Raw genomic sequence first — 25,251 nt, 5'->3', positions numbered from 1 at the left:
TTACAGGACAGAATAATCAAGTTTCTGTATCTTTATCAAGGATAGTCTGCAACAAATTATAACACCAAGAAAAAGGGGATTTCAGGGGCACCCCAGTGGCTCACCTGGTAGAGGGTAAACTGAACTGTTTAGATTTAGTCCTTACAGCAGCAGCCTGGGTTTGTATCCAACTCATTCCTTTTGCTGCATGTCATCCCCTCTCTCTCTCTTCCCCCTAACTTTCCTGTCTATCTCTCACTGTCTCTATCGTGATAAAGCCAATGATTAACTTAAAAGAAAAGGAAATAAGAAGAGAAGTTCATAGGCTCACCTGGAAATTTACATCCTTCAGGAAGGATTTTCCTGGGTCTGGAAGGGGCGAACCTTTGATCTTCCTGTAAACCCTTAAAGACAGAATGATATAAACTTTAAGCAGAGTTGTCAGATAAAACATATTTATCTTGAACACAAAAGTCCAAAATTGACAACAAAAGTTACACAAATATCTTTTGTCTGCTTACCAGGTGGCTTTGTCGTTCCGCATGAGTAAGACCGCCAGAAACAAGGCAAACACTGCGCCTGCAATGATCATGCCCAATACACTCCCAGCAACACCTGACGAACACAGGACAGAGCACATCACCCAGATTAGCTTAAAGGTAAACATACTATAGTTATCCCACTATGAAGAACAAATCTGGGTTGTTTACATACAAAAATGAAATAAGATAATTTTTCATGTGATGTAAGTTAACAATCTGTTCCTGTTTGTAGATATATTATTCATCCAACTGGTTTCCTTCTCAGGAATTCAAAGCAGATGAAATGATCTCCAAATACAAAGTTTAACTCCTGAATTTGGCTTTAAAGGGCGTGACATTAGTAAAATGTTGCTCTCCACTGATTAAATTAAACTAAACCGATTCATTTTGTTCATATTTGGAAACATTTACCTGATAGTGGTTGTAGCGGCGGTGATTTTGTTCCTCCTACGGGTGACACCCATGATGCAGTGGGGCTCCAATCACTCCAGGTTGACTTGATCCATTGATCAGTGGCACGCAATCGAACCCGTGCCTCATACCTCTCTCCTTGTATAAGAAAATCTGGTTGCAGCTCTGTCGTGCAGTCCGAATCACGTTTTGTGTCTTTTGTCTGCACAGTGGAATCCTGACAAAGAGGACACAAATGTGTGGATGTTTAACCGTCTGATTCTCATGTCTGTTCATTTACTGTTGCTTGGGTTTCCTACAACCACACGGCACAGATCATGTGTATAAATCATTTAACATACAAACACACACTCATTTCATGTATTCATATATTAACACAAAAAATATATATATATATACACACACTCCATGACTGATCCTCTCTTTTCCACTGCAGTTCAACTTTGTAATAAGGGAGCTTTTTATTAAATTGAACTTGGGTAAAACAGGAAGCGGTGGTAAAGTTGATTTCTGGTTTTCCTGGAGGATTCAGCTTCACTGCAGGATCACACAAACACAGTTTGTTTTAGGACACCATGAAAAATCACCTCAAAAGGTCAATATATCATTCAGTATACTCACCGTGACAAACTGGCCTGTAGGAAATTGTCACATTTTTTTTTGTAGAGTTACAGCTCAGATTAATGGACACTACATCTTTCTCAAAAAACTGAGAAAATAAAGAGAACAGAATATTGCTCTTAGAAAACATGCACTAGATAACAGTACAAAATGAAATAAGATAGATATAGGAGTGAATTAAAGATTAAAAGAGATAACTGGTTTAATCTGCTTTATATATATATATATACTTTATGTATATGTATATATACTTTATATATTCATATATATATACTTTTCCAGCGTGATATGTCATATGACGCATGAAAGTCAAGTTCAAGGCATACAACCATGTACAATCTCCCAAATCATTCCATTTCAGTAACACTGTTACTTCACACATTTACTACAGAAGTTCTTAGACTCACAAGGTACGGTTTTTTGAAGTACAGGGAACACTTCTTTAGCGCTGGTTCAGAGGTGCTAACAGGCTGCAGGTCACAGGGAATACTGTGTGCAAATTTACTGAAAAAACAAAAAATCATGTTCATTTCATTTTACTACACTCAGTGTTACTTGTGTACATGTATCTTTTGTAAGTCCATGTGCTTTTATTGTCTGTTGTCTGTTACATTACCTGTTATAATTCAACTTTATGGCATGTAGTGTGCACACTGCATCTGTGTGGACATTTGTACTGTTCCACACACAAGTGATGTTTTGGTTGTAGTCATTGTAGCAGGTGAGATCTGTGAGAGATAATGAGATGGGTGAGGTGAAATGCCAAGTCAGAGCTGTAACAGTGTGTGTGTCATTTTTAGGAACTTTGGCCTTGTTGTTTTATGTAACAGAAGATATTGAAGTCAGTTACGCTGCAGAAAATATAAATGAGGTTACCAAAAAAAATCACAAACTTTTATCTGGGAGGCTGGGACAATTTGCAATGTCCATTCTGACAGTGCAGACACGGAGCATAGCAAGTAGTAGAAACAACAGAGGGGTTTTCTTATTTCTCTCCATTTATTGTGTCATCAGTCTTTTTTTTTTGTCCTGGGAGAAATCAAACCACCAGAGTGGTTGGTTCCCAAAAGCCGGTTCACTGCTTCAGGGTGTAACTCACTGCTTTCTCCGTCTCATCCTGTTTAGATGGAAAGATGCAACAATGACAAGTGGCAGTGGCATATATGACATATCATATATATTGATTTCTGCACTGCCCAAAAATACCCCTGAAAACAACTATGGCAAGAAACACTTGTGACACCCAAGCACAGACTATACACCAGTCTGATTGAGGCCTGAGTTTCTCCGTTCTCTGATTTGAGAACCCTATGAGCTGCTGGGGGGGCTCCACCTTAACTTAGAACTGACTCTTCCTCTCCTCCATGTGTAAACTACCACTGCTACATGTCTGTTTTCATTAGTGATTGGCTGCAGTTGCATGATAACATTATGCTGACTTGCTGTTCCGGATATTATGACTGTGTTTGGCAAATGTTGTAATCGCTCGCTGGATAACTGTCATCGTTGCTGTCGAGCATATCGCATCAATGCTAGCGTGGGCTAATGGTTTTGGTTACCAATGGTAATCCGCATTTGTCCTTAAATGTCAAACGCATCGACAGGTGCGCGGCGCCACAGAGACCTGATATTAAACTATAATTGAACACAGAGAGATCATCATTGCGCTTGAATGTCACAAATGTTCATTTATATGTAAAAGTCCTGAGCTCCAGCTTTAATCCAAGAGACAAGCATGAAATATGAACTCAACATAGACTTTGCTTAAGTGTCTTACCTGCTGGTGAAGCTGTTTCAAGCTGTTTCTGGATCTGTTTCAAAGCACTGGTTTCATTCCATTTGATCCCCTGTCAGAGAACAACAGACGAATAAAGTTTTTAATCTCAGAAGAAATGGTAAACTGTCACTACATAATAACGTTTGTGCGCTCCAAAGGTCACTACAAAGAAATGTGATCATGATTCAAGATGAGTCTTATATATTTTCAAGACTGTGTCCACCCACGCTTCTGACTAAAACTTGAAGGTGTGAGTTTTTGTGGTGAAGCCATTTCCTCTTTTATTTTCCTACGTAACTGCACATTTTGATAACCTTACTTTTTTACATTTTGCACCTTTTTCTGTAATAAGAAACTGATAATTTCCAAAATTTGGTCTTGACACAGGTGGATACTGCTTACTTTGGCGTTGATGCTACAGTCTTCAACGGCTGTTCCAATCAGTTGTTGACCCTCCTTTACTTTCCGGTATGTAATCACTCCATTTTTCTGTCTTTTTTCAACTAGCTGCTTTTCTGTCTGGACCGCAATGACATTTAAACACGGTCAAAAACAGGATGAAAAATGGTCGCGTGTGTGTGTGTAGGATTTGTAGTATGTGGCTTTTACAGCCCACTACAAACAGATGTCTTTTTAAGGACCTCTTAAAAATTGAATGGAATACATTTTTTCTTTTTCCATTTCTGTGAACAGGGGAAGGCACACATTTTAACTGACTCCCCAGTCACCTGTTTATGCGATTTGATAAAGGTCAGAATGTTTTTTCTTAGAACCCAAATGTTCCATTATTCTGACTCTGCATTATTCTACTCTGCAACTTGGGTGCTTTAGAAAGTAATGTGGTACCCTGTGGCCAAACAAGATAACAACTTTTATCACAAAGGTGGGTTTTGGTTCTGTGTGTTTATCTGTCTTCTTCAGACATTTGGGCTTCCCCTAACCTTGTCCAAATCAAATGAAAAAAGCTGACACTGCCTCTCTCTTCCGTCTCTGTTTTCTCTGCATTTCATAGAGGTACAAGAAAACAACCACACAAACTACACACACACACACACACTGAAAACACACGCAAACCACTTCCTAACCCCCTTCTCTTCCCAGAAAGCTACTGTTGATACTTATAAGAAGGGGGAAAAAAACTTTTTACTATCCAGGAAGTATGATCCTCCTTTCTCATGCTCTCTCACACACATCTTTCTTGATGATAGTGACAGAAAGACTTCCAAAGTCACAGCCTAACAGCTATCATATTGCCAGGGTAGTCTCAGTCTTTTAGATGCATTTAGACGCATTAATAAACACTGACTGCTGAGGGTGGTCGTTTCACAACAATGTTCCCCTTTTCTTTTTGAAGGATATTCATGTCAGTTGAACTCAAATGTAGTGCATAGTCTTATTACATCACGCTGTTTTGCAAATCCTCGTGAAATGTTTTGGCATCTGATTAGTCCTGTGACTCTGCTATTCCCAGTGGACTCTCGCTGTCACCAGTTGAGCTAGCTAAGGTTGTATACAGGCACATAAAAGTAAAAGGGCAAGAAATGTGTTGTTGTAACGCTATAACTGAATCAGTGTGGCTTGTCCGTGAATAAAATTTGCGTGAACTGCAACAGCAGCATGTAGGAGTAAGCAATATAGTCTGAAAAAGGGACATGGGCAGGGACAGCAGGGACATGGCTCATCAGCAGAGAGACAGAGTGGGTTTGTCAGATTGTTTAGTCAACATGAACTAGGTAGATTACCACAAAATTTTGTCAAAGATATTTATGGTTCAGATGCTGTACCCCAATAAATGTAGTGACTCTAGCACCACCAGCAGGTTGACATGTTTGGAGTGGATAGGTTGTCTTGAGATTTAGTACAAATATTCATGCTCTCCAGAGGGTGAAATATAATGCTGGGTCATCAGGTCAAATTTTCATTTTGTCATCGTAAGCATGTTAGTGTGCTGACATTAGTATTTGGCTCAAAGCACAGCCTCAGAGCTGAGAGTTTGGCTGTAAACTCGTGACTATTTTGCAAAAACACAGTAAACTGTTCTCTCTCTCTCCTCATTCTTCCACTGTTTGCTTCCCTCCCAGTCTCTTTCACTTCCTCCACTTTCTCTGAAGTTCACACACAAACAGGTTTTCAAACAGATTTCCCCCCACATTTCTCTGTCTCTTTCTTGTTAATGTTGATATATCTTTGTATGAAACCTTGAGTGACTGTATGTATGACAGCATAGTGTAGTTCTGACATCACTGGCATTTAGAGGCGGTTTACCACACCATGACTTCTATAACCTGTCCAGACAACCAAAATGTGTCGTCACTGTCTTGTTTCAGTCAAAGACGTGACTAGCAGTTACAACTTCGGAAAAAGCTTGTAAGTGTACCTTGAAATTACAACATAATCATTTTTCTCAGAAGTGTCTATCAAATGTTAAAAATTCAATGTAAGACACACACATACACATTTGTAATCTTTCTCAAAAACACATTGTGAGTAAACCAAACTCGACTTAATCAGCCTCTAAATCATCAGTGTCACTTCTGCCATAGCATCATTTCCTGCCACAGACTCATTCATTCGTTAACCCAAAAAGAAGTTTGATTAACATCAGGAAGTAGCTCTTGACCAGGGTTAAGTCATGTAAGGGCCTACCTGTCAAGCGTGGTTCTGGTTGAGAAGTCTTCTTGTTTCTCAACGTGTACTGAAAGGTTTTGTATCGAGACTTTGTCAGGCTCTAAAGTGACGTATAGGAAAGTTTTCTGAGTAAAAAAAAAAAAAAAAAAAAAAGTGGTTTGTGTGGTTTCCCTGAAAGCAGTGTGAAAGAACAATCTGGCTGACATGTAATCCACATTTCATGAAGTTTGAAACAACAAGATGGAAACCCCTTTTAGTGTAGCCTCTTTTTTTGTTGGCCTCCTTTGTTACTTTCTGTTCCCTTTTACTGCTTATGTTACTTTATGTTAATCGCTTTAGTCACAGGCATAATAGAATCTCTGAATTAGTCATTGTATCTTCATGAGTATGCACAGTTGGTTACTGTAATAATTTCTCCTCCTAACAGTATTATACACTGTAAGAAATGGAAATGAAATCCACAGTCCACGGTCTTACATCTCAAAATTTAGCTTAAGCTAATATGAAGATGAACCAGGATGAGTTAAACAAAAAAGAAGGTATCTTCAAAATGTATAGTTTCAAGCAGACAGGTACATAGTCACATGTAAATAGGCCCTATATTGCTGGAAAATGCTTACTACTCAAAACTTACAAGCAGAGTAAATCATACCTGACTTTACAAAGATGAGGAACTCAAAGCAGTCCACTGCTTTTAGAAACAGGACTTAAACATACCTTAAATACATTGATTAGGCTGTAATTAAAATACAGGCTCAAATTTTAGGACTCCACTTTGCTAAACAAATTATATTGTTCTACTGCATAAAGTTACCTTTAAGTGTATTTTGTCTTAATACTGATATTAAAAGAAAAAATGGGTTGAATTGCACAATCTTTAGTTCAGTCTAGCCTTTTACTTATTTCACTTTAGCGGCAGTAGTAGTGAGCACAGTGACAGATAGCGATGCACGCTGCTGAGCTAAAGTTGCAAACCAAACTTTTTAAGTTACGTTGCAAAACCAACAGTTACCCTTCACACCATGGTGATCAGTGAACAGCAGAAAAACAAAGACATACAAATAAACATAATTCTGTTGCAGACTATTCATCATAAACTGCTGTGTGTTTAACAAAGTTAATTAAATTGGCCCTTTCAGCTGCAGGACACTCATGTTCAGCTGATTTAGTGAAACACTGGTGGGGATGTGAACTGCCTAGTATCACATTACACAAATACTTCATGCCACAACATATTTAGCTTCAGCTTTTTGTAAACTAACATACACAAATGGAACTTCTGCTCCAACAACAGCACCTGCCACCTGCAGCACGGATGGATTACTTAATGGGTCTCCCTGTCCTAGAGCCTCTGCGTCAAGTGACTGTTAATGTTTCTTGGTTGAAAGTCATAGAGCTCAGTTAAAAGACACAAAATGATCTCAAAGAGATGCAAAACAATTATAAAGAGGCAAGAAAATCACAATAAAGAGGTGACCACAAGTCAGTCAGCCCATTAGTTATTTTGTACATGAATGTTTAAAAATATTTCTCAACACCCTGATTCGTATTATAACAAACATTCTAGTTTGACCTCATTTTTGTACAGGAACAGTCAATAAAGCATTTATTTGTAGGTAGGGCACCAACAAACCTAATACAAATTAGATTATCATACAGAGGATGAACGCAGCATTAAAATGTAGTGTTCAAAACAAACCAGCATCAAAAATAACTTCCCAAAAATTATCAAAGTTGAAGAGAAACTAACTGCATGTAAACTAAAGGTTATCTGAGTTCACACTGCAGCTGTTACTGTGTGTTAGGGTTAAAAACGGTTCTGAAACTTTACTGCCCCTAAGTGGAAACCTGGTTGAATTTAGCATCGACAAGATGTGTTGTTGTTTTTTTAACCACTGAAATACAATGACAAATAAGATTCCAAATATACTGTTAATCTTGAAACAAAACAGTGGAAAACTGAACTTGTTTAATTAAAAAATGATGTGATTCTAAATTTTATTTTTACAGTTGATTAAAGGAAACGATTATTTAGGTCAGAATAACAAAACTGACAGATTTTTGGCAGTGTACTGCCCTTGTATGCTACCTCCAACAACTGCGTAAGTGGACTTCATGTTCACAGTGAGATAACAATGAATTTCTTTGTCAGATCAACACACTCACCAGTTTGGCCCAAGACAAGACGGCTACTCCCTCTGGCTGGAACAGCAGAGATAAAGAATCAGGTCGACTTCTCCTTGTGTTATTTGTGCAACATTTATAGAAGAGAATGATTGGACAAAAATATTCAACAAAGACCTTTACATAAACAAATGGCTACTTTAAATGAAAAGAGGAAGGCAGGAATTTTAGAAGAGTTACTTTCTGTTCCTTAAGGATGTGTCAAACACTTATGGAGCTGGTGGTAGAGAGCATTTGAACAAGTGATAGTTACTTGACTTTGTGTATCTACTGTATATTTACAGCAACATAGCAAAAGTAGCAATACAGCAACTCTTTATGTGTTGATACTTCAAAAAAATGTCACAGCAAAATGACTTTCGGAGTCAAGTGGGTTATTGCTTATAGCTTTTAATGCAAGTCAAGACTATTATTCTCATTTCAAGACAGTCTTATATGGAGGTTAGCAGGTCTGCATGTTTTCATGAAGTGCACAGCTCTTTTTTTTTTTTTGTTCTAGTCTACAAACCAACCAAGACAAGCTGGAAAACAGAAGTAACAAGATTTAAATTTTGAGAGAGAAAAAAAGTACCAAGTAATTAGCATTTTGTAATGGTGTAAATCTAACACGATGAGTCACTAGTTACATTAAAAGTGACATTTTTTTACCACCTACACTGCCTGAGAACCATTTAAGTTGCCAAAACAAAACTTAAATGAAGAATAAAAAGAATGATCTTTCCAAACAGTTTATTGTAATTGCTGTTTGACAAGGTGGATGAAATCTGTACCTGAGATGTGTGTTGAATAACCTAGAATGTAAGGCAAGATGATGACAAAAGGTATCATTTAAAAAAACAAAACATTGTGACACTTTGTTTTAGTTTATTTATTTATTGAATACAAATAATTTCTTTCACTGGTGGATATCTTATGTTGAAAGGAAAAGAAACACTCTTTACAAAGTGTGTGTGCGTGTGTCTGGCATATGTTTGTGGGGTCTGAAAACCAGGAGCTCATCATACCTGTGGGGTCCAACAGCTTTGTGAGGACCAAAATGCTGGACCTCACAAGTTTAAATGGCCGTTTGAAGATTAGGACTTGGTTTTAGGGTTAGGCATTCATTTATGATGGTTGAGGCTAGAGTTAGGGGGTAGGGAATTCACATGGTCCCCACAAATGCAGCAAGACAAGGGTGTGTGTGTGTGTGTGTGTGTGTGTGTCTGTGTCTGTGTGCATGTGTGTTGGTGTCCCAGTTATTGCTTATGTTATGGGGACCCTAGTATGTTCACACACATTATTAGGACTTGTCTTCCTTATGGGGGAAAAAGCAAGTTCACATAATGTAAAGTAATAGTTATGGTTAAGGTTAGAATAAGTCTCCAGGTGACTCCAATAAGTCAACGTCGTGTCCTCTGAAGTCATGTCTGTGTGTGTGTGTGTGTGTGTGTGTCTAATCAGCATTGTGAATATTCAGGTCCGAAGTCTAACAGTCAAACTCAGAGTGCATTTTTTCTACTAGCCTGCCAAACTACACTGCTCTCAGGTCAGTTTTATTTCCCCTCTATCAAGCCTTAAGTCTTGACAAATATACTCACATATATATTTCAAGATTACATGTATGTGACATTTCAGCAACTCTCAACTCATTGTGACTGAAAGTGTAGCTGTGTTTTATTGCCTCTGTAAACAAACCATTTCCAGTTTCAGAACTGATTAAAAAGTCAAGTTTAGTGCTTTCCTATTGCTGGCTCCTAAGCCATGGTATCTATCATGTGTTTGGGAAAAACATCCCTCAGTGATCTATGTCTGGATTATGCGTTGTTTTTTCTATGATTAAAGAATAGTTTGACATTTTGGAAAAATATTGTACTTTCTTGCTAAGAATTACAGAAGATGAAAATACCAATTACATTCTCATCTGTGAGGTAAACATCAAGCAAGCAAACCACCGCAATGGGTCAATTAGAAAAATCAGGAGGTCCTGGTGGGTGGATTTTATCATCTTTGGACAGAGTGAGGCTAGCTGTTCCCCCTGTTCCCAGTCTAACTAGCTTCTGGCTGTAGCTTCATTTTGGCATACAGACATGACAGTGGTATCAACCTTCTAATTTAACCTTGGCAAGAAAGCAAATAGTAAGTAAAAAAAGTAAGTATTTCCCCCAATGTTAAACTATTCCTTTAAACTTTAGCACAGTAGCAAGGTAAGATCATCCTTCTCTTCTTGTCAATCAGTCCCTGTCTGATCCAGTCTTAAACCATCAAACACACCTCCTGTACTTGTCAGCCAATCACAAATGTTTCCCTCGCCCTTCAGATATGACGTGCTCGGGGACAGCACGGGTGTACCACTCTGACCACCCGCCGTCATACACTGACACCCCTGGGTGCCCGCACTCGTGGGCCGCCAGTGCCACGTGACACGCAGTCACAGCTGAGCCACATGAGACGCAAAGAGGGCAACTGAGGTCCACACCCGCCCGGGCAAACAAAGCCTGGAGTTGGTCCTTGGGCAGGAAGTGGCCCGATGGGGACAGGAAGGAGTGGAAGGGCATGCTGAAGGAGCCAGGGATGTGTCCGGGCTCTGTGTCTGTCAATTAGAGAGAGAGAAAAAAGTTAGAAATGTGCAGGAGTAATCAAAATTCATGAACTGTTTTCTCACTCAAACTCAACCACGCCAAACCTCTGTATATTTACCATCCATTTTTGCACATTTATATACTATTGTAAAAACTGTTCAATTTATGTTTCTAACCTAAAATAAAACAAAATTACTGTAAATTAGACTGTGATTTGCTACATTCTGCTACATCTATATCTAAAAAGGAAAATTGTTTAAACTCCTAATCGTGTCTGACACTTTTTTCATTCCCTGACGACCTCCACGAAAGATTTGTGCCAGATGAGGAAAGGGGGCAGGAGGCATCTAGCAGCCACAGTAATTATGACAGGAGAAAAGGGAAAAGGACAAAAGACTGAAGTCCACATCAGGAGGAGGTTGGGGTGGATGGATGGGTCAACAAAACACGGTGTGTTCGATTCCTATGTGAAAGTAGTAGTTTATGTTGTTTCTATTATCCATGACTGTTTGACAAAGTTGACGTCATTATTAATGCAACCATGACAACGAAGTCATGTGTTTACACTATGAATCGGAGCAAATGTTCAGTATTTGGTATAATGCTAAAAAACACATTTGGTACCAAAAAAGTATGGTTTGATACAAGGTTTGATAAAAAAAAAAGTCCTTACTATGAGAATTATCCTTTAGATAGATGTAACAAAAATGACCAGTTCTACTACAAAGTGATAAATATAGAGGATTTATGCTGCAGGATTATTATCTTAATTTGACAAAAAAGGGGGCAATACTCGTCACTCTTATGCTTCCATGATGTGCACTGCATAGAAAAAAGCTCGATGGCAGCATTCAGTCTGCCTGAGGTCAAAGTTCACTGCTGATACTGTTTTCACATGTGGAGTTTCACCTGTGGACGGGCAGTGTACGAGCACATCAAAGCCTTTCACTTTGTGTATTATTGAGTGTTTATGTGGAGCGTGTGTGTGTGTGTGTGTGTGTGCGTGTACATGCATGTGTGTGAAGTCTATCGATAATGAAGATAAGGTACATACTATAGGTGTCTTATCACTGCACACAGACTATTGTTTATACATATCAACATAAGGGTCTAAATTCTAGACAACTCATTCCCTGCTACTGTTCTCCTGTGTGTGTGTGTGTGTGCGTGTGTGTGTGTGTGTGTGTGTGTGAGCATATGGGTCAGTGATTGTAGATAAAATGCATGGCTATGCAAACATGCTCTGTCTGCTTGCTCTACTTATTGTTCAGTGATTCAGACCCAGCCTTTTGCCCGTGTGTTTGTCCAGAGTAAACTCTGCAAAAAGGCCATATACAAGGAAGTCATGTACTGAGTGGCTCATTATGGTTTTTCCATTGCATGCCCGACCCATGCCGAGCCCATACTATCTATAAGAATGGCAATCTTTTTGTCTTGATATTTTCATGGGAGATACAGTACTTCCATTTCTGTCTCACTTGCTTGTTAAATGATCTGTCTATAATGTTTGACATTTCAGACAACATTTATAAGATTTTAATCAAAGTTAAGATGAAAACAGAGTATTTACATTTTCAGAATGACACTAAAGGGGGAGCCACAAGAGATGCACTAAATGAAAACATAACAACCACTTGTCTCCTATCCATCAAATTCCTGTTTGATTAAAATGACTGGTCCAGTGAATAATGTGATTTGATTCTCTAATGTAATTTTACCGACATTTAATGTTATGGTATATTGCTTGATATTTTTCATTTAAATAATTTTTCAAGGCAAAATGGCAAATATACCTAACTCCTCGTGATAATAAACTGAATATCTGAGTCTTTATGTGTGACAGTCACAAAATGAGCCATTTGATGACATAAATGTTCGTGATTTTTAAAGGCTTTAGGAAATTTTGACAGACATTTGTCAGTATATTCTGAAGTTTTATTTTAAAAATTGCTCATGACATTCACTCCAACTGTTTTCCAGAACGACAAGCATTTGTTGTCATATTTCCTTTAACTCAAAGGACAAACATATTAATTTACTCATCAACCTTTGGGAATTCAGCAGCAGGGTTTGTTTATGTGGAATGAAAACCAGCAGATTGATGTGTCACACACCTGACAGCCACTGGATTCACTGTAGCCTGGGCAGTTTTCTTCTCTGTTTCACTGTATAATGACATCATGTCTGCTCTTACAGCCGATCACTTAACCTGATCTGATCAATGAATGAACAGTGTCAGATCATTAAGCACATGTCACTTGATTAATGTAATCAGTGAGGCTGCATTCCTTCTAATTAAGGCAACCACTAAATTTCATAGACAAGAAACACAAGCAAAATCACGTTGTAGAGAGAAACCGGTTTTTCTGTAAAATGTAAAAACCCTGTCCAAAGCTGCAGGTTTGATAAACAGGTTTAGCAAATTTGAAAGCGATTAAACCAATTAAACCTGTTTTCTCACATGTGGCAGATGTGACTGTTTTGTAACGCTAACTGATCTAAGACGTTACTAACGGGATACTCAGCGGAAGCTAGACAAGTTAAACAAGTCAGCTTGGGGAGCATAACTTAACACAGGGACAACTTTAGCCTTTTGACAGATTCAACACAGCAAGTTTTTGCTCAAATGAAAAAAGAGCTTAACAAGCAAAATGACCAGGTGTGTTTATACCTAGCTGACCTTGGGGTGATCCTGAATATTTTGGAAGTGTTCCTGTATGAATCAGACATTAAACCATGACATATTCCAGTGTCATGCTTTACCTCTTTCCCAACTCTGATGGGAGAAATAGACCTCCCTATTTTATTTCACACTGGTCTTTTCTGTTTGGTGAAAGGTACATATGAGAAAATGTCCACTAACATGAGAAGAGAGCCGTTGTCTTTACGTGTTACAGCATTATTTTCTGCTTCTTAGACCTTTGGTAGTTCAGTTTTTACTTGGATAATTTGCAAGGACATAGGTCCAGATACAGCGGAACATATGGACTAAAACTGGGTTAAGAGCTTTTATTTCTTTTCTTTTTTTTTTTATTATTTTAATAACAAATCTTCTGCTTTCAGTTCGGTTGCTGTTTCAAAGTTAACTCGAGGTTGCAAGAAACCTAAAGCGAACATCAAGAACTTTATGGTGGAGCACTTACTGTCTCTGGGTTCAGGGTCCAGGCCTCTGAACCTGCCTGCAGGTCGGGCATCGACCACCTGGAACCTCCTGGTTTCCAGGTTATCCAGGATCTCCTCATAGCTCTTGATCCAGGAGCGGTTCAGAGAGGCTCTGAACTCGGTCGGTGCTGGTCTGACGCACTTGTCGCTCACAGGTCGACCCTCCAGCTCCCAGTTCCTCAGCCCCCCGTTGAGCAGCGAGACCCCGCCGTGCCCGAACACCCGGAACATCCACCACACTCGGGGCGCTGAGAACGCACCAAACTCGCTGGCGTCGTACACCACGACGTGCGTGTCGCTCCCTATCCCCAAGTTTCCAACATAATCTGCGAAAATCTTCTCTGAGGGCAGCATGTGGTCCAGGGGAGAGGTTTTATCACAGCACTGGTCTATGTCAAAGAAAGCTGCACCTGGTATGTGTCTTTTTTTGAATTCGCTCTTGGCGTTGCGCCGCAGTTTCGGCAAATACCAAGAAGCGTCCAAGACGCGCATTTTCCCCTGCGCCTTGACGGCCTCAGCCAGCCATGGAGAGGTGACCAGAGCCCGGGCTTGGAGCGCCATGCTTAGTTCTGAAGAGGTGGACGGGCCTCGGAGTTTATGCTACTGTAATTTCACTGGAGAGACCAAGTCCTGTACCAAAGGTCGAGAACAGCAGAGAGAGCAAGGGCATGAATGGTGGAGAGAGGGAGCGATGGGAGGGAGCGCCCCCAGGTCAGACAGCAACAGCTGGAGGTGGATGGAGGCGGTGACGCTTTATAGTAATGTGACTGTAGTATCAACGAGTCTCAGCGGGTGTCTGCTCTCATTTAGAAATAGTCCTGTAGCATAGATGGACGCATCATCACATGCCACGTTTAATTTTAGTCTGACTTGTCCGAATGAGCCATTAGTCATTATCAGTTTCAGTTTAACACACATGTGACATCTGGAACCCCGGATGCAGCATCATAGAGTTTGTTTGCTTTGTGGTGAATTCAACTCAGTACTGGCAATATAAGTAGCAGCCAAATTATAACATACAATATCTCAAGGCACTTATAGCCTAACTGATAAAGTTTGCCCCAGTATGCTGATGTTTTGCTCTCCTTATGCTACAACCCATGTTCTTAATCTAATGACATTTGCTCTGGTGTGTGTGAGACTGTTTATGTGGGAATGCTGAGGCATTCATTTTTTACTAATTCCTAAATTTAGTTTATTATTATTATTATTATTATTATTATTATTATTGTTGTTGTTGTTGTTGTTGTTGTTGTTGTTGATGTTGTTGTTGTTGTTGTTGCAGTAATAGTAGTAATAGAAGTCGTAGTTGTACTTAGCAGCCCAAATAGACAGGTAGGAACCCTTCTTCAACCGTTGTTCAGCCGGCTGCTTTCAATTGGTGCACACGGGGGAGCTCACCGGATGTTGACGGACTCACATGTTGCTGTTCAGCTGGGAAGACAGCGTCCTCCTGGTGTAGCTTGTGGATAATTCAAGAAAACTTATTATTAACATTATTTTTATCAGGATGTCAGCGTCGTTGGTCAGGAGAGGACTGGAGCTGCTCAGCGATGACATTAAAGGTCAGTTTAGCCTCTTAGCTTGCTAGCTAAATAACATTAGCACTGGACGTGAGTCTGCGTGTTGTTATGTCGTTACATTTTGAAATTAGCAGATGGTATTACTTAACTGCTGCTGTCTTAAATGTGAAAACTTGTGACCCTTTGCTCATTTTCCTTTAAATTATTACCAGTATTATATTCTAAAGGTTTTGGTGCGTTGGCAAATCAGTTACCCTGGCACATAGAGGAATATATTTCCATGTATAAATATTGGTTTCTGCCCGTCTCTATGTCCTGTGCACCCTACCAGATGTCGGTAAAGTAAAGAAGAAGAAGAAGCAGCAGACCCCCAGCTCAGCCACTGTGATGGAGCTGGTGAGCACCAAGCGGCAGGGAGTCACCAAGCAGGTCAAACGGCTGCAGGGTCGCCTGGGTCCCGGCAAGAGCAAAGCCACTGTCAAAGACAAGAGGATCAAGTCTGCAGTGGGTCAGTCTGCTCTTAGTCCTGCACAGCACCTGTGTTCAGAGGGAAATGCACTGTGTTGGCTATTGTCATCTCTTTGCAGGTGTATATGCTGAACTGCATAGTTCACAGTTGATGTGACTGGAGTAGTAGTTGCCCTCGGGTGTTTGACTTGTATTATGTGTTATGTTTTGCATCTGTTGTACCATCTTGCTCTAAACTTACTCATCTCCTTTGGTGTTTATCGTAGAGGAGTTCAGGAAGAAGCAGGGGAAGAGCCACATGAGTGCAAACCTCAAGTACTTTATGGGAACTGGCTACAAAACAACAGATTCTGACACTTTGAAGGTAACCATCAGTCACACTCCTATTACAGCTGTCATCAGTGCTGATTAACCCTCTCTTTGCTTTATGTTCAACTGCAATACATTGCCTTTAAAGTAGTGTCATTTTTTATATTAGAAAATTGAATTTTTCTTCTGTTTCTCTTCATTGTCTTCATCTGTTTAATTTAATTTGATGTCTTGTTCCTTTTCTCACTTAGATTCTGAGTCACAATTCAGGGAGACAGTCCAGGAATCGCCCAGAACGATCCGCCAAGAAGCCCAAGGAGCCACAGTCGTTGTTCACAGAGGAGGAGTTCCAGCAGTTCCAGAAGGAATACTTTGGCAGGACTGTTGAGGAGAAGAAATAATGCACACACAAACACAAAGACACTGCAGCGTCAGAGGAAACACCATGCAGGGCTGCATTTTTCTCGACCAAGTTGTGTTCTTCTCATGAAAGGAAGAAGAAACTTTGAGGAGATATGCTCCTATAGGCTGAGTCTGTGCTGGTGTTAGGATTTCAAACAAACACAGGGAACGTTTGATTTACCTGCCTGGGTGATAATATGCTGTTATTCATAACTTACATTAGATCTTTCAAGAAAAGGTACAGACACATACAAAGTTCATTGAGTTTGTTCAGTTTCATCCCCATTGTTGTAATAAAGACAGATATACTTTTTACTTCTTTACTTTTATATCATTCTTTATATTATTATGATGGCCTCCTCCAGTCACAATTTCGATCAGGATTGTCCAGTTTTTACCAGAATGTAATTTTGTGTCTTTATGTTTAGGCAGACTTTCAAAAACACTGTATTTTTGTAAGCTTTTCAAATGCAAGAGTCACATGTTTACTCTGTTATTCACATTTTCATTCTGGTTGTAGTTGCAATAAACTCATTAGGCTATTTCCAGAAAAACAAGTTTATTAATTAAATCAATGCAGATGAACGATCAGTTCTGGACCTGAAGACTGGATGAAGTTTTAGGGGTTTGAAGTAAAAATTTTTAGCTCCCACCCACTTCTGCTTGCTCACTACACACGCAAAATTGTGTAGTGAGCAAGCAGAAAGTGGTGGATGATAAAATTTCAGATGCTTTTCCCCTAAATTCAAATGAATTGTTTTTTGTCACATGTAAGTTGATGATTGCATAATAAATCATATCATGTAGAGATGGGGAATTGTACATTCATTTTCTGTCTGTGTGCATGTCATATGTCCATCAGCTTTGTTACCTGTGGTTCGGCTTGGAGAATATTTTTCATTCCAACACTAGCAGAACCTGTAACAGGTGTGATAATAACAAGAATGCAGAGGCAAATAAATACCTGCTCAGTCATAAGACGCAAATCGTTTTCACGTCTAACTGGTTGAGATTTTAAGATCCATATTCACAACTCGATTGTAAGTCAGTGTGAGTGCATCAAAGGAGAGTGACTGCAAAAGGGACACAATGTCACAGGTAAGTCATATATATCACTTACTTTTTCAGAAATTATGAAAGTATGAAGTCACATAACTGTTTGCTGAAATGTAATTAAGCAGATTCGGCTTGGCTGTTTTAACCTATGTTTAAAAACCTCAGCAGGGACTGGGGTGTGGCTGCTAATCAGCTGTGGCTCGATTACCTATATGAATAACATCTGTTGACCTGCTTATCTGTTTGTAAAAGTGTTTTTCTGTAGCGCAGATAGTTTTGGTTTATTCTGAGATCTTTTTGAAGGGGAGTGGAAACTAATCAGTGGTTATCCATGATCAAAAATTGAAATTACATTTTTAGAAGTCAACAGCAACATCCCCTTCCAGAAACAGCGCACCAGTTACTTATTTATTTACTTATATATTTATTTATTCAAAACAAGCCATTCAAATCACAGTTGCAACTACCTGCTTCTAATACAACAATGAACAGTTTGTTACTCAGTTCTTTAATATTGTAGCATCCCACTATATACACTGATGTGCTTGGATATTGAACTTTTTTGACCTTGTTGCTTAAAAAAATAAATGGAATGGTTTCCATTGCTGTTCCAAGATTTTTAACTGTTTTTCGCCAATGAATAAGTGAAAGTAATCAAGGATGTTGTACAGAGCGAAAGTGAAACGAAGATGTGGGTGTGGGAGAAGCAAAGATGTAATCAAACTTGCTAGACATGCTTGACAAGAACACTTGAAGTCAACAGTGTGTATGACAGGGTTCACTGTCATACACACTGTACTATGGATGTCTACCCAGATGAGAAATGCAGATTAACAATGTTTTGGCTGGATCATATTTTTACTTTCCTAAAAACACAACAATGAATTTGATTAGAATCTACAAAGTAGTTGTTTTGAAACTGTCCTGATACAAATTATATTAAAATTAAATTATCTCCTGTCATTGGTTAAACATTTTATATGTTACAGAATTTATCAGCAGGTACTTCAAGCAGCTTCAGTGTGTGTAGATCAATTACGCCTCCTTTTTCAGAATCGCCCAACGCCAAGGAGATTCCTTAGCCTTGACGAAAAAATTGAAGACAATAAGGCGTCCTCTCCTTGGTCTCCCACAAAGGAACCAAAGGTTGGTGCTCAGTAATCTATACTCTGTAATGAGATCAAATCTACATGTCAACAGTACGCACAGTCATAAATCTGGGTTCAGTTTTTTATTCATCTAATATTTCACAGTGAAATAAATACTATATCTGTAATTTAATATCTTGAAATTTGGCTTCAAAAATAACTTGAAGTCTGAAGGACTTGGAGGAGAGGAAAACCAGTTCGGAGTCAAGCTGGAGCCCTTAAGCCACTTGTAGGGCTCTCAACCTCAGTAACAGTAACAGTATTGGCTCCATGGATAGACTGGAAAAGAAATTCAGGCTTGAACTTTATCGCACAAATGACACTGAAGGATCTGGCAAAGGACACCATTTCTCCATTATATATTGACATAGAAAACAGTTGTTTACTGCTGTGTTATTGTTTAAAATCCTGTTTACAGAACCTTTAAAAATTCCATGAGATACTAGAGCCTCAAACGTAACATAAAAGGTATAATTTGATTCAAACTCAGTAATGAAGTGTCTCTTCCATATTGTAACACTGTCAGCTACTAAGACTGATGATGTATTTTGTTTTTTTATTGAAACTTAGGGAGGTTTGGTCCCCTCAACTCCTCCACCCGTCATGCCAAAGAAGTGGACCCCTAAAAAGAGTCCAGAAGGAGGTGAATCTGCAAATGGCAGCCTGCAACTAGAGGTACCATTACTTTATTTGTACATTATTCTGAGATCTTTTTGAAGGGGAGTGGAAACTAATCAGTGGTTATCCATGATCAAAAATTGAAATTACATTTTTAGAAGTCAACAGCAACATCCCCTTCCAGAAACATTGCACCAGTTACTTATTTATTTATTTATATATTTATTTATTCAAAACAAGCCATTCAAATCAGGAAACAGGAAGTCAGCTAACGTTTTCATGCTACTGTAGCAGTCACTAATGAAAACAGACATGTAACAATATGTAGCATCAAATTACTTGGACTTGGAGGAGAGGAAAACCAGTTCGGAGTCAAGCTGGAGCCCTTAAGCCACTTGTAGGGCTCTCAACCTCAGTAACAGTAACAGTATTGGCTCCATGGATAGACTGGAAAAGAAATTCAGGCTTGAACTTTATTGCACAAATGACACTGAAGGATCTGGCAAAGACACTGGGTCTGGCAAAAACTTAAAAAAACGTTTAGGTGTTGACTGTCCACCGGCCAAATGGGATCCATCTTTCCCGACCGGGAAAGCTTGAATTCAACCCTGGATTTTTCTGCAGTCACATAAATAAACTTTCTGAATGTTTTGACGGTCCACCAGCCGAACAGGATATGAGCCAGTAGTCCCTATGGCCAGTCGGCCTGTGCTCTGGTCTCATCTCTCTTTGTCAGGGGCCTTTTTACATTAAAAGGTGGTTTTCTTTGGTGGAGGAAGTATTTTTACTTTCCTAAAAACACAACAATGAATTTGATTAGAATCTACAAAGTAGTTGTTTTGAAACTGTCCTGATACAAATTATATTAAAATTAAATTATCTCCTGTCATTGGTTAAACATTTTATATGTTACAGAATTTATCAGCAGGTACTTCAAGCAGCTTCAGTGTGTGTAGATCAATTACGCCTCCTTTTTCAGAATCGCCCAACGCCAAGGAGATTCCTTAGCCTTGACGAAAAAATTGAAGACAATAAGGCGTCCTCTCCTTGGTCTCCCACAAAGGAACCAAAGGTTGGTGCTCAGTAATCTATACTCTGTAATGAGATCAAATCTACATGTCAACAGTACGCACAGTCATAAATCTGGGTTCAGTTTTTTATTCATCTAATATTTCACAGTGAAATAATACTATATCTGTAATTTAATAGCTTGAAATTTGGCTTCAAAAATAACTTGAAGTCTGAAGGACTTGGAGGAGAGGAAAACCAGTTCGGAGTCAAGCTGGAGCCCTTAAGCCACTTGTAGGGCTCTCAACCTCAGTAACAGTAACAGTATTGGCTCCATGGATAGACTGGAAAAGAAATTCAGGCTTGAACTTTATCGCACAAATGACACTGAAGGATCTGGCAAAGACACTGGGTCTGGCAAAAACTTAAAAAAACGTTTAGGTGTTGACTGTCCACCGGCCAAATGGGATCCATCTTTCCCGACCGGGAAAGCTTGAATTCAACCCTGGATTTTTCTGCAGTCACATAAATAAACTTTCTGAATGTTTTGACCGTCCACCAGCCGAACAGGATATGAGCCAGTAGTCCCTATGGCCAGTCGGCCTGTGCTCTGGTCTCATCTCTCTTTGTCAGGGGCCTTTTTACATTAAAAGGTGGTTTTCTTTGGTGGAGGAAGTTCTGGAAGGTCACTTTTACCTGGATGCCACATACTGCACTGTGTCAGTTCACGTGTGGGTAGTGCCTGTGTGTTTAAACATGGTGAAGGCCAACGGTTTAACAAGAGGGAATCAAACGTTTGAACATCCCACTTTCTCACACCGGTGACCAAAACCAAAAACAGAGAAGCTCAGATTACAACACACAGAAGAGGTGTGACTTTGTTCTATGCTCAGGACACCATTTCTCCATTATATATTGACATAGAAAACAGTTGTTTACTGCTGTGTTATTGTTTAAAATCTTGTTTACAGAACCTTTAAAAATTCCATGAGATACTAGAGCCTCAAACGTAACATAAAAGGTATAATTTGATTCAAACTCAGTAATGAAGTGTCTCTTTCATATTGTAACACTGTCAGCTACTAAGACTGATGATGTATTTTGTTTTTTTATTGAAACTTAGGGAGGTTTGGTCCCCTCAACTCCTCCACCCGTCATGCCAAAGTGGACCCCTAAAAAGAGTCCAGAAGGAGGTGAATCTGCAAATGTCAGGCTTGAGCTAGAAAAGGTACCATTACTTTATTTCAAAGCATGATGTGGGAAAAATCTACTTGTAAAGTTAAGGTTAATGACACGTCTTCTAATCTGAATTTGTGAAAATGCCCTGTAGTGACCCCAGATCGCAAAGGTTCTACCTAGTTTAACACAACTATAGGAGAATTATGTGGCAGATGCAAAACTTGCCCGGTCATAAGATGAAGCTGAAAGGTCCCGTAAGACATGAAAAGAATGAAAATACCCATCAGACTGCCTCAGCAATCAATCCACAGCCATCAGATAACTAAAACAGGAGAAAAATGTGATCACACAGATCTAAAAACACATGTTTGTCCTTTGACTTAGTAAAGGTGGATTGTGACTTATTTTTAGGTGTTTGGTAAACAAGCAAATAACTACAGAGAAAAACCTCTTCGGCTGCCCTCCCTACCTCCAAAACAAGAGTCTGAGGATGAAATCTTGGTAATTTTTTACAACAATTATTTCACTACAACATTATCAAGGAATATGCTGTTTTTTTAGCTGCACTGTTATTAAATTGTTTCTCATTTGCTGACAGGATGCCAGCTCTCTGTTGGATTGGTGGAGGGAAAAGGAATGTGAGTAAGAAAACCAGTTTGGAGATATTCATGTTCCATGGCATATTGTTTGTTGCTAAACTATAGTTTTATTGACTTGCAGCCTGGGAGTCACTGTGCGAAAACATCGATCAAGCAAGGAGGTAAGTAGCTACACCTTTTCAAAACATCAGGAAACACCTTTTCGGTTTCTATAGTTGAGATATAACAGTGCTTTGAACTAAATGCTAGCATTAGCATGCTTATAGGCTCCAAATGACAATTCTGACATGTTGGTGTGAAGCATAGATAATGTTTACCATGCTCACCATCTTACCTTAACATGATAGCATGCTAATATTATCTAATTAGCAGTTAATACAATGTAGAGCTGAAACTGATGGAAACATTATTACTTTTGCAGGTATTTTGGTCATTAACCAAAGTTAATGGGTTTCCAAACTGATAACAATTCATGTTGAGGGGACCATCAGTGTGTGTGTTAAATTTCATAAAAATCCAACCAGTAGTTGTTGAGGCATTTCACCAAAAACCATAAAATGTCAACCTCATGGTGCCATTAATGGAAAGTCAGGGAATCACCAAAGTTGGCAAAATGCATTCTCTCTGCACCATGAATGTTTGTACCAAATTTCATGATAGTCCATCAAATAGTTGTTCAGTCAGTTGGATATTTGAGTTTGGACCAAAGTGCTGGACCAACGGACAGCCATCCTAAGAGCCTCTCAGCTAGCATGGCTAAAACACCTCAATCTTCCATTTGAGCTCATGTGCACAAACTTGTTTTAGATTAGACTGGATGTTCCTCTGTGAAACGCTCAAATATACTCATCTGATTAAATGCTCTCATAATACATTTCAGGATCATCCCAGTTAAAGCTGGACACCTGTATAAAGCTATAGGGGTTTACATCCTCCTGCTGACTGAACACAGTTCCACCCTGAAGGAGTACACTTCGGAGCTGCAATGCATCGCTGACAATTTAAACAAGGTAAGGACCCGATATGATGACAAAAGGTCATGGCAATTGCATTCGCTTTAATCAAAAGAATGATTAAATTACTTTTGATAAACTGCACCAGTTAATTTCAGATATGATTGATTCACAATTCAGTTAAACTTAATAAAATAAATTTGCTTTTATCTTAAGGTTTCAAAGGGGACAAAGATTGCTGGTATTACCGGTGGAGCTTCAGTTGTGGCAGGAGGTGTGGCAGCAGCTGCCGGAGTGATACTATCTCCAGTGACACTAGGAGCCTCACTGGCCCTCACTGCAGTCGGCGTAGGTGTGGCTGCAGCCGGTGGTGTCACTGGTGCATCAGCGGCCATCACCAGCAAGGTGAAACTTATATACTATATGGCATGTTGTTTATCTTTTCTGTTCCACTTTCTTGTATTTTATTTATTACATTCTTCTGTACCTGTTACTTGTTGCTGCATGCATGTGGTACATGAATAACATTGCTGTGCCTTGCTTTAAAAAATGAAAAGGATAAACTGGCTCAGGGCTTTTTCCACTTTTCATGAAGATGTCTTTTGTCTATTCTGCAATCAGAATAATCAAAAGGTGCAATAAACAAACAAAAAAAATATAAACAGAGTAGTCATAACTCTTTTTAAATTTACACATCACGTGTTTAAAGCTGCTGAGTAACAGATTATGAATTCTGTTCTTCCAGGTGAGTTCCTCTAATGACAAGAAAAAAATCGACAAGATCCTCCAGGAGTACAAGGACCTCATGAAAGATATTATCGACTGCTTGAAGTTCATCAATGATGGCATGGAGCTGCTAAAGCGACATGGTCTGTCCCATCTGTGTAAAGCCAGGCAGCATTCGCAAAGGGTAGCCAGCATGGTAGATCTGGCTGCTACAGGAGGGGCAAGTTCCAGGGCCTTAGAGGCTAACAGTAAGGCATTTGGGCTGATTGAAGGCTTTGCTCTCGCCTTAGATTTTTACTACACTCAAGACAAAGATGGGCAGAAGGTAAAAAAGGGCCTTGAGTCGAAGTTTGCACTTAAAATCCGCAAACTAGCAGAGGGGCTTGATAAGGGATTGGATGAGCTCATGCATATCAAGGACCTGTTCAGTAAGTATTGTCAACTGGTCAACTAGACCTTGCAGACCTTCTCCTGCCTGCTTTTATGTATGGGTTACAGTTTGATGTGAATTGCATTTGATATTTCAAAAAAAAAAGAAAAAAAAAGAAAGAAATGAAAACAAGACAAACCCAAAGGAAAGTTGCTTTTCTGCTGATCTTTAAGAAATGCTTCAATTTAGTTTTTAAGACATGTTATATACTTTACATCCCGCTTTTATCTTTTTTGGCAGCTTCACAGCTTGTTAGACTGTTTACTTTGATTGGATATAACTGAGAATGTGTATACATCTCCTGCTTTTTATATTTGGTACTGTGTCACTTTTCTTGTTTTCTTAAAACCTAATCTAATCAATATATCTACACACCAGCCTCAATATTATGTTCATCATTTGTGCATGTGCATACAATGAAATGCATGAAAGATTGTAAAAAATAAAATACTTTTGATAGCTGAAGCTAACCACCAGGGGGCAGTCCAGCTCTTTAGGCCTGTCAACTTTAGCCAGGTTCATCAAGTTTATCCGCCAGCTGCAAGGAATACTCAGGAGACTGGATGTTGCTTATGCAGAGACATATCAACAACTCATATAGGACTACAATATACAGTGCAGCAACAAGCCACAAAGGACAAAGGCTGGAAATATAAATAACAGATCTATATATGTTTTCATGTGTATGGTTTATACAATTATAGAACAATCATTTGAAACACACAGTGTCTGGATGCAGGATAAGGTATCTAAAAAGTGAATACGGGTTAAAACTGTTATTTGTGATCACACTGAATTGAAGATATGCAAAAAACATGGACACTGAAGCTTCAATAAAAATGTACAACTAATGTAAGAGTAAGACTTGAATTCTTTTTTTTCCTCCAAGAAAGTAATGTGAATTATGTATTAATGTAATATATGTCTGAGCTTAATATTTGCTCTCAAAAGCCGCGTAAAAGGCACACAA

At 39.1% G+C, this 25,251-nt stretch overlaps 4 protein-coding genes across 13 annotated transcripts in view; 2 read left to right on the top strand and 2 right to left on the bottom strand.

Annotated features, from left to right (window-relative positions):
* LOC139636253 (interleukin-2 receptor subunit beta-like) overlaps positions 1–8,722 on the bottom strand; it is a 42,831-nt gene extending 34,109 nt beyond the window's left edge. Inside the window, exons 1-11 of one of the 7 annotated variants that reach the window (XM_071504136.1) lie at positions 8,125–8,722; positions 5,977–6,083; positions 3,331–3,400; positions 2,447–2,670; positions 2,170–2,281; positions 1,961–2,057; positions 1,554–1,641; positions 1,336–1,469; positions 933–1,149; positions 501–594; positions 311–383 (exon numbers count right to left, since the gene is read on the bottom strand). In XM_071504136.1, coding sequence (XP_071360237.1) covers positions 311–383; positions 501–594; positions 933–1,149; positions 1,336–1,469; positions 1,554–1,641; positions 1,961–2,057; positions 2,170–2,281; positions 2,447–2,552 — 921 coding nt within the window. In that variant the 5' untranslated portion in view covers positions 2,553–2,670; positions 3,331–3,400; positions 5,977–6,083; positions 8,125–8,722. Of the gene's footprint in view, positions 1–310; positions 384–500; positions 595–932; positions 1,150–1,335; positions 1,470–1,553; positions 1,642–1,960; positions 2,058–2,169; positions 2,282–2,446; positions 2,671–3,330; positions 3,630–3,732; positions 5,919–5,976; positions 8,068–8,124 lie in introns of those variants that run through there. The other 6 variants (XM_071504137.1, XM_071504131.1, XM_071504134.1 and 3 more) reach the window with 6 other exon arrangements.
* A 132-nt stretch (positions 8,723–8,854) lies between these two features.
* LOC139636258 (3-mercaptopyruvate sulfurtransferase-like) lies at positions 8,855–14,575 on the bottom strand. The gene is made up of 2 exons (XM_071504152.1): positions 13,844–14,575; positions 8,855–10,711 (listed from the first exon to the last, which is right to left on the bottom strand). Exons 1-2 carry the CDS (start codon positions 14,421–14,423, stop codon positions 10,413–10,415), a joined length of 879 nt encoding a protein of 292 aa, XP_071360253.1. The 5' UTR covers positions 14,424–14,575; the 3' UTR covers positions 8,855–10,412.
* Positions 14,576–15,235: 660 nt separating this feature from the next.
* On the top strand, positions 15,236–17,372 carry rps19bp1 (ribosomal protein S19 binding protein 1). The gene is made up of 4 exons (XM_071504154.1): positions 15,236–15,427; positions 15,717–15,893; positions 16,120–16,217; positions 16,414–17,372. The coding sequence occupies exons 1-4, from the start codon at positions 15,373–15,375 to the stop codon at positions 16,561–16,563; spliced, it is 480 nt and encodes a 159-aa protein (XP_071360255.1). The 5' UTR covers positions 15,236–15,372; the 3' UTR covers positions 16,564–17,372.
* Positions 17,373–17,438: 66 nt separating this feature from the next.
* On the top strand, positions 17,439–25,137 carry LOC139636256 (apolipoprotein L3-like). 4 transcript variants are annotated; one of them, XM_071504144.1, is made up of 11 exons: positions 17,441–17,662; positions 18,674–18,766; positions 19,339–19,443; positions 20,366–20,458; positions 21,518–21,622; positions 21,985–22,074; positions 22,172–22,211; positions 22,294–22,333; positions 23,053–23,182; positions 23,342–23,530; positions 23,871–25,137. In XM_071504144.1, the coding sequence occupies exons 1-11, from the start codon at positions 17,654–17,656 to the stop codon at positions 24,303–24,305; spliced, it is 1,329 nt and encodes a 442-aa protein (XP_071360245.1). In that variant the 5' UTR covers positions 17,441–17,653; the 3' UTR covers positions 24,306–25,137. The 4 variants fall into 4 exon arrangements, with proteins under 4 accessions (XP_071360248.1, XP_071360246.1, XP_071360247.1 ...); XM_071504147.1 differs by lacking the exon at positions 19,339–19,443 and having other exon boundaries at positions 17,439–17,662; XM_071504145.1 differs by lacking the exon at positions 20,366–20,458 and having other exon boundaries at positions 17,439–17,662.
* Positions 25,138–25,251: the final 114 nt, after the last annotated feature.

This window comes from Trachinotus anak, unplaced genomic scaffold (genome assembly GCF_046630095.1).
Source record: "Trachinotus anak isolate AG129_WGS33_773 ecotype Australia unplaced genomic scaffold, CSIRO_AGI_Tana_v1 ptg000019l, whole genome shotgun sequence".
Taxonomy (NCBI): domain Eukaryota; kingdom Metazoa; phylum Chordata; class Actinopteri; order Carangiformes; family Carangidae; genus Trachinotus; species Trachinotus anak.
The sequence above is the reverse complement of the archived record's forward strand: the minus strand, read 5'-3'. Positions and strand labels throughout refer to the sequence as shown.